Below are 16,989 nucleotides of genomic sequence, written 5' to 3'. Positions count from 1 at the left end.
CTATTTTGTATATATAAATACAAAATGATCTTTCCTTTGTATCCCCCTTTTTTTTTGTTTAGTCCTCTCAGAGGTGGATATTCTATTAACATCTAAATACTAAGGTGCTTGAATTCAGCTAAATAATCCAACACTGTTCAGCAGTCTATAATATTAGTGGGTTATCCTCAGAATTTATTGACTTGAGCCTTTTACAGCTCATTGTATTAATATGGCTTTACTTTATATACCTCGTTTTTATACTTTTTTGCGGGATGGTTAAGACCAAGATAGAGGGGCTGGAGAGATGGCTCAGTGGTCTAAAGCACCTACTTGGAACAAGCTCGGCAAAGCACAGGGACCGCGGTTCGATCCTCCAGCACCACATGCCAGCCAGCCGCACCCCCTGGTGGGCTGAGCTGGCCACACACACACACACACACACACACACACACAATAAATAAATGTAAAAAAAATAAAAAAAATAAAAAAAAAAGACCAAGATAGAGCAATACCTATATAGCAAGAAATGTAAGTTTTGTATCTGATATGGTCAGTCAAGTACCCTCAGGATTTATCCTGTAGCCGTGTACCACACTTTGTAGATCCTTTGTCAGTGTCAGTCATGAGGATGAGTCACGGCCATTGATTGACCAATTTGTTCTCTGTGAAAGCCTGAGAGAATGTTTTTTCTCTCCATGTGACTCTCCCCAGGCACACTATACATCATCCATCACATTCCTCTGTGGCTCCATAATCTCCTTGATCAGAAAATTTGGAGCACAACTGAGTTACATGATGTTACAGTACAGGTTCTCCCCTGTCCTAAGTCTTCACTGACCTTGGAAGGCTAGGGCCAAAATGTTGGCTGACCTTGCAGCCCTTCCTTTTCTCCAATTTAGATCTGCAAATTTAAGTTGTTAACCTTCCAGAAGAGAAGTTTATTATTAACCTGCAATATATGCAGTTCAGTTTACCCTTTCTGTCTAAATATCAAACATCTTTGGCATATCATAGAACAGGTATTTTCCATCAAATATTGATATGTTGAACTTTAAGACCTCTGTAAGGAAAAATAATTTTATAAAGGTAGAAATAAGCACTTACATAATTTTACCACGAAATTTAGAAATGTAACCATATACAGAATTGTAACAGGAGAGACCTGTGACATTTTTTTTCTTATTCTTGTGACTTTTTTTTTTTTCATTTATCACCCTTTTAAAAAACAAAACAAAACAAAAAAAACCTTTACTTGAGAGACATTATGGCAATAAGTGGTATGTCATGACAAGAAGTACATATTCTTGTTGCCTGATTCTGTTTTAGCTGTAGCTTCCTCTTTAATCCAGTACTGACATTTCTAAGAAAGGCTGTCAAGTATATTTAGCTTAGATACACCAAGGAACAGAGCAGAGAGGCTCTGCACTTTGCTCTTCTCATCCCCACATTCAGCTTTGGTGTATGAGGGTGGGCAGCAGGACAGAAACCCCTGTGCTCCAACCCTTGCTGACTCAGTTCCTTTTCTGCTAATAGTAGCAGTGGTGATACCTGTGAAGGCTGCCCCACCTCTACAGACATGGCCTTGCATATAAATTGATTTCTTTTTGTGTACAGATCTGTAGTCTTATAGTGAGCAACAAATTTACATCCCTGTACTTTTGGAACTATTGTACACTAGATAGTATTTTTTAAATACTTGTTTCCTTTACTTCTCTCAGGGTGCGGCTTTTGTAGAGTTTGATGTCCATCTTTCAAAAGACTTTGTGCCTGTAGTGTATCATGATCTTACCTGTTGTTTGACCATGAAAAAGGTATGTTGATATTCCTTTATTTTAATCTTACTGTTAAGTAAAAGATTAAAAATTAGGAAGCTTTTCATATTTTTAGTTACTTAATAGAGTTAGTCAGTTGATTTTTTTTGGTGAATAATTGTCAATCCCTTCCTTCCTCAGGCTCATGCAGTATTGAGAGTAAGGTGGAAATGTAGATGTTCTGGAGAAGGGCATCTGCTGCCTTCTGTTACCAACAGAGGGATGGTCCAGGCAGTTTCTGAATCACTGTTCCTGTCAGCTATGTTGAGCAGCAGAGACTACCAGTGTTTGTTTGCAGGGCCCCTGTCTATTTCTGCTTGTTATTTCTCAAATTAATAACCTATATAATTTAACTAAAGCAGTAAGAACAACAGTGAACAACAAGAGAAGTAGTTAAGAGTCAGATACATGGAGGGCCTCCTTGAAAGAGAATTAGATTTAAGAGGTAGAGATACAACATTTTATCCAAGAAGGAAACCATTCAGAACTGTGATTCATGCCCAGTGTCTTGCTGATTGGTATAATAGAAATTTTGGAGCTCGTGGATGGGAGACAAGGGGAGCAGCACCATGGGCCACAGGGGCCAAACAGTTAGGAAAGGTGGAGAGAAGGGTGCCTTGGGCTGTAGAGTCAGAATGGAATTTAGGAAATGGCACCTGAGGTTTTTTTTTTTTTTTAATTGTCATTGTGCAAACATAATTGCCATGTAAGTCACTGAATTTTAGTATATAGATGAACCAAGTGGTTTTATAGGAATTTAAAATAGCTTTGTCTCTCCCCTGGAGCAAAGTACTATATGCAACTTAAAGAGGAGAAGTTTAGTTTTGGCTCACAGTTTCAGAGCTTTCGATCTATGGCTGGCTGCCTCTCTGGAGTGGTCTGTAGGGCATCATGGCCAAGGTACATCTGAGATAACTGCTCACCTTCCAGTAGCCCAAGCTGAACATAGGAGAATAGGGGCAGCAAGTGTGGCCTCCAAAGGCTGCTTCTGCTCCAGTATGCCCCACGTCCCAAGGGCACAAGTGCTCTGCACGTCAATGGCTTGATCCACTGAGTATAGTGCCCCAGACCCAGCCACCTCCCCAGTAATCTCAAGATCCTGTCAGGCTGATAGTTCAGGTTAGCCAGCACAAGGGTCATTTGGTACTTTCTTTAAAACTGTATTAGGTAACCATTTTCAGTTGAGTTGATTTCAAGTGAAGGCCATTGTGCTAACAGGTGTAGAACTGTAGCAGCCACTGCATTTTGTGCAGAAGAGTGTAACAAGGCACCGGGCTTCCCACTAGTAGATTCTAGACAGTCTTAGGGATTTGGTGTGCTATCATGTATGAGAGGAGAAATAAGGAAGGAAAAAAATAGATCTATTTAGATTCTGTGGCAAACAGAATAATTAAAACAATGGGTTTTGCTGTAGCTGAATATTAATTTTAAAATCCTGAGTTTAGGCTGGACATTCTTGCATTTGTGTGTAATTCCAGCCCTTAAGAGTCTGAAGCAAGAGGAACTTTGTGAAAGTGAAGCCAGCCTGACGTATATAGTGAGACCCTGTCTCAAAAAATAATAAAAAAGTATCACTACCCTGTTTTTATCAGTTTGTCTTGTTCTGTAGTTGAACTTGAATGAATTAACAGGGAATGCTGAATATATTTTAGTATTTGGTAGGATTTTATGGGGGGTTTGAGACAGAGTCTCACTATGTAGTCCAGACTGTCCTTGAATTCATGGCAAATCTACTGCCTCAGCTTTCTGAGTACTGGGATTATAGGTGTGTGCCACCATGACTTGCCTGTAGTAGGTATTTTTTCTTACAAGTACAGTTCATTCCCATTATTTTAAAAATGCAAATAGTCCAAAAGATTGTGAAATGCAGAACAAATCTTTTCCTTGATCTCACTCCCATACTCTTACTAGTTTCTTGTGTATCCTTCCAGAAAAACTTTATGCATAAGCAGGTTTGTACCCATGTATGTGAACAAATAACTGTACATACATAACTATATGCAGTTGCATTTCAGTGCATTTGTTGGGTTGATGATTTACTGGTGTTATCTTAACTCATTTCCTTAAGATAGCAATACTTTCAGCAGTGTAATATTTGATATCAGGCCTACTAGATTTTTTTGTTTTTAAATTTATGTATTTTGTACAGGGTCTCACTACGCAGCTCGGACTCATAGTGATCCTCCTGTTTTCATCCTCCCCAGTGCTGGGATTGCAGGCGTTGGCCACCACACTCAGACTCTGTTACCAGCTCAACACACTGGGGCGCAAGGCTGGCACAGCCTGTGGGACCCAGGATCAAATCCGGGTCCCTATGCTTGCCTAAGCAGGCGCTTAGTCTGCTGAGCTATCTTGTTGGCCCTAATAAAGATTTACTTAAGGGGAAAAATGGTAGATCAGGCTTCTTGAATAGTAATACTTATAGCTAATTGGGCACCTCCCCCCAAATTTCTTTTGTATGACTGCCTTTTTTTGAGACAAGGTCTCACTACATAGTTTAGGCTAGCTTTGAACATACTGTGTAGCCTGTGGTGGCACATACCTGTAATCCCAATACTCAGGAGGCCTGGGCTACGTAGTAAGTTTAAAGACCAGGATGAACTGCATAGGAAGACCCTGCCTATCTCAAAATATGTAATAAAGCTAATTCTATGTAATAGTTGCATGTTGGTTTCTAGACATATGGCATGGACATGTGTCAAGTAAAATTTATACCGCATGTCAAGAAGCAGGGACAATTATGCCTGACATCTCACTCTGTCTTCAGTTGTGTCTTCAGCGTTACTTCTTCCCAGCTAGTATTTTCTTCCAGTCTTCCTGACCTGCATTAAGCACAAAAACAAGTAACTGAACGTATAGCACAGTGGTAGTGTGCTTGGTGGGCATGCATGAGGCCCTTGGCTTGATCTTCGGCACTGCCCAAAAAAAGGCAGATGTGTAAGAGCTTGGAGTTGGGGAGGTGGTGCTAGGGCTTTTCTGCATGAGATTGCAATAGCTGTCTCATAGCTATGCTCATCAATCAGTAAATTCTGATCATAAGCTTTATAGTATAAAAGTTCAGCAGTAATTAAAGTAGGGCCCATTCCCTCCCTTTCTTTTTAGAAATTTGATGCTGATCCAGTCGAATTATTTGAAATTCCAGTAAAGGAACTAACATTTGACCAGCTCCAGTTGTTAAAGGTAATGATGGCAGAAAAATGTAAATTAACCACTAGATTTGACACTACTTGTACTTATCTATAATATACCATTTTCTTTTTACACTGGGATGACTTTTGTCTTTTTGAGACAGGCTCTTGCTATGCAGTTCAGACATGCTGGGCTTGAGCTCATTTCGTAGCCCAGGCTGGTCGAACTCGCAACAATCCTCCTGTCTCAGCCTCCCAACTGCTGGGATTACAGGTGTATGCCACCATGCCCAGCCATATTCCACCCTATGCAGTAGTCCCTCTTTATTTTGTGATTTAACTTTTACAGACTTACTGTTTCGCAGGTTTTCAAAAAATGTTAATCTAAACCATTTATTGTGGAGTTTTTGCTACATCATGGGATTTGGCAGTACCATACAGAATACATATGCTGTTAAAATTGCATAAGTTTATGAGTTTAGAAAATGGTTAAAATGTCAGAAGTGTTTTTTTTTTTTTTTTCAAGTGTGGGAAACGTTTATAAGAGTGTGGGTAGGGTTTGTAAAGCCAGTTTGTGTGTGTGTGTGTGTGTGTGTGTGTGAGAGAGAGAGAGAGAGAGAGAGAGAGAGAGAGAGAGAGAGAGAGAGAGAGATGGTACTTCACTGGTTTCACTTATTGCTGGGGTGGTGGTATCTGGAACGGAACCTCTGCGATAAGTGAGGGACCACTGTACTCAGTATGTGTAGAACAAGCTATAGTTTGCTGTTCTTTCTTTTTATTTTTTATTTGTTATTTATTAGTACAGAGTCTCACTACCCAGATCAGACTCAGTGATCCTCCTGTTTTCAGCCTCCCAAGCTCTGGGATTATAGGTGTGCAGCACCATACCCAGTCTTAATGGCCATCTCAGTGTACCCTGGGGGCGGGGCCAGGCCAGCATGGCATGTGGAGCCAGGGATTGAACCCCAGTCCCTGCGCTTTAGTCCACTGAGCTATCTGGCTGGCCCTGTAGTTTGCCGTTCTAATTTGGGAGTAGTGGGTTTACGCTGATCCTCTATTTTTGCATCGACACAGAAGCTAAGCCATGTCTTTGTAGACCCTTCCCAGTCTCAGACTGCTTCCAGCCTGAGGCAGTCCCTTAACTGTTTCTACTGTATTTTACAATAGGCTGTTTATGTGGTAGTTCGTTTTACACATATTTTCATTCCTAGCATATTTTTATATTTTGTGGTACCATCTAATTTTTCATGATTCTTTTTTCCATCCCTATTAGATATCTGAATATGAACAATTTCCTAACTTGCAGATTTTATATTCTTTCCTTCCTCCCTCCTTTGATCATGAACTTTTGTTACATGCTTATTCTTATTAAGCTGGTAATTCTACAGTTTCTTGTCTTTGCTAATTTACCAGGTTTTCAGGTTACCCCTCCCCGCCTAACCCCCTTTTTTTGTGCCAGGAATTAAACTCAGGGCTTTGTACTTGCCAGACAGGCACTTGTGCTGCTGAGCTGTATTTCTGGACCTAGGTTACCATTTTATTAACTATGTCTTCATAGAGGATCACTTTATTTCTGATTGCATTTTTCTGTTTTGTAGCTTTCTCATGTAACTGCACTAAAATCTAAAGATCGGAAAGGTATGTATTTGTATGGAAACACTTTGCATTTTATAGTTGGCATTATTAGTATATTCCCTTAACCATTATAAACTAACATTCCAATTCCAGGTCATCTCTTGGGCCACTTTAGTGTAATTTCAGATATGTGAGGTACTTCTATATTAATTTTCACCTCATTATGTCATGTGCATAGTAACCATTTTATTGTTTTCCTTTAGTTTGGTGACTTAAGATATTCATAGTTTCATAGCAGTCTTTCTAAGGATATAGCTATTACAAAGTAGAGTAGTATAGCATCTGAATCTGTCAGGAGTTTGAAACATTATCATTTATCACCTGTGACCTTGGACAGGTGATATGACTTGATCACTCTGTGCCTCATTTTCCTCCATACTTGTGACTCATTTTGCCTTCTGCTCCCATAGAATGTGCAATTCATTGTTTATCATATCCTTTTTGAGATCCCTTGTTTTGTTTATTCTTGCGCCCTTCAACTAGAATGTGTAAAGTCTGTCAAGGCTGGGAAAATGGCTTTCTGTTCCTAGGGATTTACTTTTGCAATGGTGTATATGTGGTAGGTTTGCAGTTTGTCTGTGATTGTAATCATGCACAGTAGATACATTGATGTAGAAATTGTGAGAGGCTTAAGACTTTAAGGATTTTCTGCCGCCCTAAATTGTATAACTTTATAGATTTTCATGACTATTAGCAGTATGAGTTTTAACTTTAAGATATTTAAAGTTTTTCGTGAGTTTAGTCTGTGAATATATAACACACGAGTTGGTAGGGCTTGATAGAGATTATTTGAGTTTGAGAACAAAAAGTTCATTTTTGGGAAAAAAAATATGTTGTCATCTCTTTTTTAAAAGAAAATGAAAAAACTGATCTGTATTTTAGACTGAACAAAAGCCATAAGAGTAATCGTAGATTCTTCTAATCTATTAATTTCTGAGCTGAGTTTTACATTTCAGGTAAAATTCTTAACAAAATGATACAATTCAGTTTCTTTAGGAAATAAAAAAGTACTTCTCATGACTATTCGTAAAAGTGTAGTACTAAGTATTCTGTAAGAAAATAATCACATTTGGGACCACAGGTTGGCATTTGTATTAAAGTGTGGCAGAATAATCTTCATGATGGGTACTTATTTAACAAATGCAGTTTTTAATGGTTAGTATTCATAAATACAAGAGCTTTCAAAAATCCTGCATTTCCTAAAAGGACCTGATAAATACTTCACTGTGCTCTCAGTTTTTTAGGGTTTAGGAAAAGATGGCAGTGATACAGTGACATTTTATTTATTTTTTGTCATTTAAAATTTCAGAATCTGTAGTTGAGGGAGAAAATTCCCTTTCTGAAAACCAGCCATTTCCTTCTCTTAAGATGGTAAGTTGATTCAGTAAAACTAGGGCAAGGGTATTTCATTAATCTGTTATTGCTAATTTATAGCCTAAATAATTGATTTCTGTCATTAAAAAGACAGTGTCAAAGATACGTTAATTTATCACCTTGAGTGCCTTTAGGCAAAAAATGCTTTTTTCTTTAATTGTACTAGAGATAGTATCCTTTGTATCCATATAGCAGACAAGTGTTCTACGACAGGGCTACATCACCATTTTTTGTTTAGAGAGAAAGTCTGGCTAAGTTACCCAGGCTGTCCTCCAACTTGTAACTGTCTTTTTTTAGCCTTCCTGATGAGCTAGGATTACAGGTGTGTGCCACCATACTCAGCTGTAAAGATACATTTTTTATGTGTTGTAGTTGTGCCACCTTTTTGCTTGTTTTTTGGGTTGTATTTATTTTAAGACAGGATCTCACTGTGTAGCCTAGGCTAGGCTTGAACTCAGTATGCTGCTCAGGGTAGCCAGTTCTTGTGTCTCAGGTTTGTGAGTACTGGGATTTCAAACATTGTACTACCATGGCCTGGCTCCTCTCCAGGCCATGGGGAGACCAGGTCTCACTAAAGTGCCTAGTCTGTGCCTGAACTTGTGATCCTTTTGCCTCAGTCTCCCAGATTGCTGAGATTATAGGCACACAGTAACATGTCCTACTTGATTTTTTATGTGGTGTCAGAAATTATGGTGAATATTTATATAATAAAACTTCATTACACAGTAAAAAGCCTGTTGCTATTAATCTCCTCCCTTACAATACTCCCCGTCACTTTGAACACAGTTATCATTTTTGCTACCATCTAAAGCAATTCTAAAAAATCTTCTTTCATGAGTCTTTTCATGGCTTCCTCCATGTCCTGAAAGAGTTCAAAACATGTATGACCTTTTCTGTCAAAGCATACCAGTGTGTCCTCAGCTGCCCTATTAGATCTGACACCATGTGTCTTCTGGCTTGTACGCAAAGTAAAAATGTTCATAAAAGGTAAATGTTTTCAATCAATTCAGGACATTGAGGCAGTCACGACAGCACAACTAAATATACAACAGAATATTTACCTTACATTTCAATCATACTATGTGTTTAGCATAATAAAGTCAGCTAGGTTATCAACCAGGTTATCAGTTTGAATATGAGAAAAGAGTGGTTTTTACTAAAGACAAACATTTTATCCTTATTTAGTGATATTCTTGTTGGTTGCTTTTTGTAATTCTGTTTTTTTTTTTCTTATCTATAATCCATCTTATCAAAAACAACAAAACTCATCACGAATAAACAAAACTCTAGGTTTTAGAGTCTTTGCCAGAAGATGTAGGGTTTAATATAGAAATAAAGTGGATCTGCCAACAAAGGGTAAGTAATTCTCTATACTGTACTTTTTTCTCCCAGTTCCCATTTTTAAAAAGTTATTTCAATCCTTTTTGTTTTAATGGAGTTAAATGAAACTGAAAATCTTGTAGCTTCCTTCATCAAAGTGCAGTGCTTCTTGGACCTTTTTAATGAAGCATGTTTTGTATTTACATGTGAGTACTTTTAAAAGTGATGGATCAGTTGGAGAAATTTCAATCTGTGTATGTCTTGTGTGCTCAATAAGAGTGATTTCTAGGCATACTTACAGTCAAAACTCTGAGCTTTTAATTAATGTATTTTTCCATACAAGCACATTTTAGATAATATCCTAAGCAGTTTTCTGTTGGGTAACAGCTACTGGTAGTTCTCCAGGAAAGGAAATTTCTTGCTTATATTTTTTAAGTCATTCTTACATGTACTCATTCTTTCATTTAACCAGTATGTATTGAAAAACTTATGGACCAGGCATTTTCTGAGTGTTGTATGCAAGTAGTGAACAAAATAGACAAGGTTTTATCTTTTTGGAGTTGACTATTCCCTACATTAGAGTGGGGCATATGTATAAATAGGTAAAATGTTTGGTCAGAGGACTGGACTGGCAGTGTGGTTTTTATTCAAGTATCATAACTGGGCACTGGGACTAATTGTCTGGAATTTGTTTTGGTCACTATAATCTTTATTTATTTATTTATTTTGGTGACTCAGTTATCTTCTTTATTTAGCTTCATCGTAATTAACTGCATATATTTGTGAAATTTTATGGAAGACTTTAAGCATATCCAAAAGAGGAATAGAATAGCAGACTCTCTTATACCTACTACTCAGATCAACATATACCAATTTAGAATCATCTTATTTCATCTGAAACCCAACTTGTTTCTCATCTTCTTTCTTTCTTTCTTTTTTTTTCTTTCTTTTTTTTTTTTTTTTTTTAGTTTTATTGAAAAACAAATACGAATGAGACAGTTTCAAAGCTGATTAATAGGACAGTTTCAATAATTAATACATTGTACATTGTTATCTTCTTAGTGGTTATCCACAGTACAAGAAGCAGACAGGATATCCTGTCCAAACACTGTTAGTACAAATCTTTCTTCTCATTGAATTAAGCGAAAGTAGCTGTATATCTATCCTAACTATTTTGTATATATGAATACAAAATGGTCCTTGTTTTGTATCCCCTTTTTTTTGTTTAGTCCTCTCAGAGGTGGATATTCTGTTAGCATATAAATACTATAGGTGCTTGAATTCATCAAAATAATCCAACACTGTCCAGCAGTCCATAATAGTAGTGGGTTATCCTCAGAATTTATTGACTTGAGCCTTTTACATCTCATCGTATTAATATGGCTTTACTTTATATACCTCATTTTTATACTTTTTTGTGGGATGGTTAAGACCAAGATAAAGCAAGACCTTTATAACAAGAAATGTAACTTTTGTATCTGATAAGGTCAGTCAAGTCGCCTCAGGATTTATCCTGTAACCCTGTACTGCACTTTGTAAATCTTTTGTCATTGTCAGCCATGTGGATGAGTCACTGCCATTGCTTGACCAATTTGCTCTCTGTGAAAGTCTAAGAAAATATTTTCTCTCCATGTGACTGTCGTTAGGCACACTATACATCATTGATCACATTCCTCTGTGACTCCATGATCTTGATCAGAAAATTTGTATTGCAACTGAGTTGCATATTGTTACAGTACAGATTCTCCTATGTCCTAAGTCTTCACTGACCTTGAAAGGCTAGGGCCAAAATGTTGGCTGACCTTGCAGCCCTTCCTTTTCTCCAATTTTTGATCTGCAAACTTAGGTTGTTAGCTCTCCAGAAGAGAAGCTTATTATTACCTTGCAACATAGGCAGTTCGGTTTACCTTATCTGTCTAAATATCAAACATCTTAGGCATAACGTGGAACAGGTATTTTCCATCAAATGTTGATATGTTGACCTTTAAGTCCTTAGAATTAGGTTGTGTGTGACAGGCTGAGCTGGTCCTGTTCCACCAGGATTTTCCTAATACGTGATTTTACTTTTCTGAGCTTGTTTTTAAGACTTGAATTATTTTAAAGAATAGTATTTAAAACATTTAAACTTGACTGTCAGTAGTGTATCTTGCCTATATTTGTTGAATTAGTTTTTACTTTTTTGAGGGTGGTTGACATAAAATCCAAAGAATGAGATTTTACAGTGTATCTTAGGAGTAATTGTTATAATTTACAAGGTTATTTTGAGGGTTTTTTTTGTAACTGAGTTTTCATAATAGGAGCTCAATTAGCAAATGAAATGTCTTACAGTTTGTGGAGATTATAAGTCATAATAGATGCAGGTTGTCACTTTTTTTTTGTTGTTGTTGTTTGTCTTTTTGAGAGGGACTTGCTGTGTATTCCAGGCTAGACTTAAACTCTTAGTGATCCTCCTGCCCTTATCCACATCATCTTTATTTTGTTAACATTAAAGCAAAAGCTTAGACTGTTAATAATACAGTTAATTCCTTCTCTCTCTCTCTCTCTCTCTCTCTCTCTCTCTCTCTCTCTCTCTCTTACTCTCTCACACTCTCACTCTCTCACTCACTGTATAGTTCAGGCTGGCCTCAAACTCACTGTGATTCTCTTGTCTCAGTCTCTTTTAAGTGCCAGGATTACAGGAGTGTATCACCCAGTAGTTACTTTTTTTTAAGGGTCATGAGAAGGTACTGCAGACAGAGATAAAGGATGCACTCAAGGGGCAGAGTGTGAGTGCTCCAAAGTGGCACCCAAAAGTTCCTTTTTATATAATGTCTATATCTGATATGGTTGCTGTGCCAGCAGTTAGTAACTGTGAGGTTTGGGGAAGTCAATCTTCAGGTTTTTGGCTTTCTCATCTGTGAATTAGGTGAGAGTTGGTCAAAACCACTCTGAGGTATTTATTTCATAACTATTAGTATGGCCATAATAAAAAGAGTCAGAGCTGTGTTGCTGATAATGTGAATAAAGGGAACTTTTGTGTACTGTTAGTAGGAATGTAGATTAGCATAGCTATTATGAAACACATGGGGGTTTCTAAACAAGTTAAAAACAACTGGTATGTTACCCATCATTCACTCTTCTGTGCATGTACCCAAAGAAATGAAATCTCTACCTTGTAAAAAATAAACTGTGTTCCCATCTTTACCCCAGCTGTATTATAATAGCCAAACATTATAGACAACCTGAGAGTCCATTGGCAGACAAAGTAAGGTCCCTGTATGTGATGGAAATGTACTCAGTGCTGGAATGGAGCGACGCCTTTCTATTTGCCACATGCACATGAACCTGTAGCAGATTATGTGCCAAGTGACCCATAATAGGCCAACAAGAGAGAAAAACTTTGTGTGGCATGTATAGGGGATCTATAAAAAATTTTAAATTAAAAATATACAGAAATAGTGAAAAATAAGCTAATAGTTAATAGGTTAAGAAGGACAGGAGGACAAGGGGAAATACAGGTTGAAGGGTACAAAACAGCAGATTTGTAGCATGAACAATCTAGAGATGTCATGTGCAAGAGGACCTTAAGTAAAACACTAGTCATATGAGATGCATACAGGATGGATAGATTTTAACTGCTTTTGTTGCCCCCCCCCCCCAAAAAAAAAAGGACAACTATGTGAGATGGCAAATAGTTAATTTGCTTTAGGTTAGGTTTTTTCACTGTCACATATAACATCCTTGTGTATACCTGAAATAAATTTAAAAAAATTTTTTTTGATGCAACACTTTATTTTTATTGAGAAATAAATATGAATGAGACAGTTTCACAGCTGATTAATAGGACAGTTTTGATAATCAATACACTGTACATTGTTATCTTCTTAGTGGTTATCCATAGTACAAGAAGCAGACAGGATATTCTGTCCAAACACTGTTGGTGCACCTCTTTCTTCTCATTGAATTAAGCGAACGTAGCTGTAAATTTATCCTATTTTGTATATATAAATACAAAATGATCTTTCCTTTGTATCCTTTTTTTTTTTTTTTGTCCTGTCAGAGGTGAATATTTTATTGGCATCTAAATACTATAGGTGTTTGAATTCAACTAAACAATCTTAACACTATCTAGCAGTCTATAATATTAGTGGGTTATCCTCAGAATTTATTGACTTGAGCCTTTTACAGCTCATCGTATTAATATGGATTTACTTTATATTTATACATTTTTATATATTTCTGCTGGATGGTTAAGACCAAAATACAGCAAGACCTATATAACAAGAAATGTAACTTTTGTATCTGATAAGGTCAGCCAAGTACTCTCAGGATTTATCCTGGAGACCTGTACCGCCCTTTGTTCATCCTTTTGTCAGTGTCAGACATGAAGATGAGTCACGGCCATTGCTTGACCAATTTGCTGTCTGTGAAAGCTTGAGAAAATGTTTTTTCTCTCCATGTGACTCTCCCCAGGTTCACTTTTCATCATCGAACACATTTCTCTGTGGGTCCATAATCTTCTTGATCAGAAAATTTTTAGCACAACTGAGTTACATATTGTTACAGTACAGGTTCTCCTATGTCCCGAGTCTTCACTGACTTTGAAAGGCTAGGGCCAAAATGTTGGGTAACCATGCAGCCCCTCCTTTTCTTCAGTTTTGATCTGCAAACTTAGGTTGTTAACCCTCCAGAAGAGACGCTAATTATTAACCTACAATATATGCAGTTCGGTTTACCCTATCTGTCAAATTTATCAAACATTTTGGCATATCATGGGACAGGTATTTTCCATCAGATATTGATATGTTGCACTTTAAGTCCTTACAGAATACAAAGAAAAAATAATTACATAAAAGTAGAAATAAGTATTTACATATTTTTACAAAGAAATTTAGAAACCTAACCATATACGGAATTATAAGTCCTTATACTAGGGAGACAATACGATATTTACAGATAAAATATGTAAACATGTGTTACGCTACATGCTTTCAGGAATCTGGTTTTATTTTTGTTTTCAGTGCTATGATTCTAGAGTATGTAATGACTTTATTTTCCTTTTTCTTCTACATAGGATGGAATGTGGGATGGTAACTTATCAACATATTTTGACATGAATCTGTTTTTGGATATAATTCTAAAAAATGTTCTAGAAAACTCTGGGAAAAGGAGAATTGTGTTTTCTTCATTTGATGCAGATATTTGTACAATGTAAGTAATACTGAGATTCTCTTCTGTTTATGTAGAATATACCTCAGGGACAAGCAAAGGCTGCCTGTCAGTTTTCCCTCTTACTTGTCCTCTCCTCATGCTATGCACATTTTCCTGCCCCCATCTATTTGCCCTAACTGCTGCAAAGCCTCAATCAGTGCTACATTTCCCTGCCTAGATCTGACCCCTCAATTTTTTTTTTTTTATCACCCATTTCTGAGAGTTTTAGCTCTCGTGTAGAAGAACTTGACAGACAGCACATATCATTGGTGGTTATACTTGAGTAATAGAATATTGTGAATTTTGCTTTGTTTTCTTTATATTTTTAATGTTTTCTAAAATTTCAAAATACCACAATTAAGGCCCATCCATACTTTTTAGATGAGATCGGGCGTGTTCAGGGAGGTATGGTCGTAGACACCATCCATACTTTTTAAATTGTCCTTTTTAGGGTTCGACAGAAGCAGAACAAATATCCCATATTGTTTTTGACTCAAGGAAAATCTGATATTTACCCTGAACTTATGGACCTCAGATGTCGGACTACCCCTATTGCAATGAGCTTTGCACAGTTTGAAAATCTTCTGGTAAGTTATGTTTGACTTTTTAGCTTTTAGTTTTCTGTTCCTGTCTTTTAGGGCAGTAGTAAATCTTACTTTATGCACTCAGTAGTTAAAAGTCTAACTAATATGTAATAATAAAGTAGCTTCATTAGATGTGAATGTGTGTCTACCATTCAACATTTGTGTTTATAAATTATATCCAGGCATGATGGTGCATACTTGTAGTCCCAGTACTCATGAGGCTGAGGCAGGAGGATTGCTGGGAGTTTAAGGCCAGCCTGATTTGCATAGTGAAACCCTGTCTCAAAAAACAAACAAAGAAACAAAAAAAGACAGCATATGTATATTAGTAATACATTGTATATATGAAATATCCCTTACAAGCAATAGGGTTATTCTTTTTTTTTACAAATATTGTTTATTTTAATGAAGTTGGTACATACATGTCCATTTAAAACCCATATCCCAGGCCAAAAAGTACAAACACAATCAAAAGGAGCAGTGTTCTGTTATACATACATCTGCGTGAGTAACTTTATTAATTTTGAATGAAAATTAACTTTTCTGGGATCATCTGACAAGATTTTTTTAAAACTAAAACCGCTTTCTCTTCAATGAAGCTACCCGTGGAGTTGATCAATCTCTCACCATGTCTGTCATCTAGACACGAAAGCTCATCTTTCTCTTCTTTTTGGTCCAGACCCTCAGATTTTAAGCTTCAAGTTAAGGAAAGGTCATTTCTCCACAGTTCGGTTCTCTGAAAAACTTCCACCTCCCACTGAAAGTTATAGTCCAGGAGTGAAGCAATCACAAGCTCGAACTTCAGGGCCACCTGAAAAGCCACAGGAACAAGCACACGGCTCGACCTTATGATCACAAGCCTGAAAATGCACAGTCCTGAAATCTGCGGCCTCTCTGTGCACACATGTAATTTTTAAAAAGCAGAAGATAATGTGAGGAAAACTGAGGTTTCATCACCAAAATATCAGCACAACGAAAACAATGAATAATGAGCACTAGAATTCAAATTACTGGATGTTTTAAAGAGATGGGATGCCGGTTTTCATTTCCATTTTGAACACCACATTACAAAAGAACTATTTTTTAAAAATAAAAAAGGATTGAGGGAAAATAAAAAGAATATCTAAACCATTGAATGACCCCCTGTTTGTTCCTGATAAACTTCAATCACATCTTTTTCCACCATTCTCAATTCTTTTAGAGTATGATTATCAGCAATTGTCTGACCTTCAAAGAGAAACCTGAGTGAATTCATTGGAATGCGCTGTATGATTCTTTCAGTTTCTTGAGATGTGTTGTCATTTTCACTTTAAAGTGAATCTGCTATCCTGTGCAGTGACTTTGAGTTTAATGTAGTTGCCTTCCTTCTTATTCCCCAAGTCCTCAGTTGATGGTTTTGCCTCCTGATCAGACATGGTGATGGTGGCTTCCCCCGGGTCTCCACATGCAAAAACTTCTCTCGCTCTGGTGTTTACAATCCCGTATACCTACCTCACAGCACAACACTGCAGTAGGGTTCTAAGAAAAAAATCCTAATTTTTTCTCCTCCTGTTTACTCTAGAGAGTCTTTATAGAGCATGAACTTGTAGCATTTGCAATAATTATGTGACTTACTTGTAAGCACAGTTTTTTTTTTCTTTTAGGGGATAAATGCACATACTGAAGACCTGCTCAGAAACCTGTCCTATGTTCAGGAGGCAAAAGCTAAAGGCCTTGTCATATTCTGCTGGGGTGATGATACCAATGATCCTGAAAACAGAAGGAAATTGAGAGAATTTGGAGTTCATGGTCTAATTTATGATAGGTACTTGTTTTGCATAAAAAAATCCCTGGAATATTAGAAAAAGTGGGGGCCTGCCCCTTAGCTCAGTTCTTGGGGGCCTGCCCCTTAGCTCAGTTCTTTAAGTGGCTGCTTCAACAAAGCAGTCAGGCTCAGGTTGCTGTGGTTCGATCCCCACAACTCAA

The 16,989-nt window shown here is 37.2% G+C and overlaps 1 protein-coding gene and 1 pseudogene across 8 annotated transcripts in view; one reads left to right on the top strand and one right to left on the bottom strand.

Moving 5' to 3' along the window:
- The window catches only part of Gpcpd1 (glycerophosphocholine phosphodiesterase 1), a 73,911-nt gene that overhangs the window by 43,979 nt on the left and 12,943 nt on the right, over positions 1-16,989 (top strand). For 5 of the 8 annotated variants that reach the window (XR_002821686.1, XM_023718551.1, XM_023718549.1 and 2 more), the window contains 9 exons: positions 1,701-1,793; positions 3,725-3,745; positions 4,896-4,973; positions 6,520-6,559; positions 7,866-7,927; positions 9,221-9,286; positions 14,304-14,440; positions 14,892-15,027; positions 16,668-16,828. Coding sequence is in view for 7 of the 8 variants with exons in the window: in XM_023718551.1 (XP_023574319.1) it covers positions 1,701-1,793; positions 3,725-3,745; positions 4,896-4,973; positions 6,520-6,559; positions 7,866-7,927; positions 9,221-9,286; positions 14,304-14,440; positions 14,892-15,027; positions 16,668-16,828 (794 nt within the window). In the remaining variant the exon portion in view is untranslated. The remainder of the gene's footprint in view (positions 1-1,700; positions 1,794-3,724; positions 3,746-4,895; positions 4,974-6,519; positions 6,560-7,865; positions 7,928-9,220; positions 9,287-14,303; positions 14,441-14,891; positions 15,028-16,667; positions 16,829-16,989) is intronic. The other 3 variants (XM_004634332.2, XM_023718550.1, XM_023718552.1) reach the window with 3 other exon arrangements.
- On the bottom strand, positions 16,148-16,439 carry LOC105742565 (annotated as a pseudogene).

The sequence above is a fragment of the Octodon degus genome, unplaced genomic scaffold, assembly GCF_000260255.1.
Source record: "Octodon degus isolate 3935 unplaced genomic scaffold, OctDeg1.0 scaffold00060, whole genome shotgun sequence".
NCBI lineage: Eukaryota > Metazoa > Chordata > Mammalia > Rodentia > Octodontidae > Octodon > Octodon degus.
The sequence above is the reverse complement of the archived record's forward strand: the minus strand, read 5'-3'. Positions and strand labels throughout refer to the sequence as shown.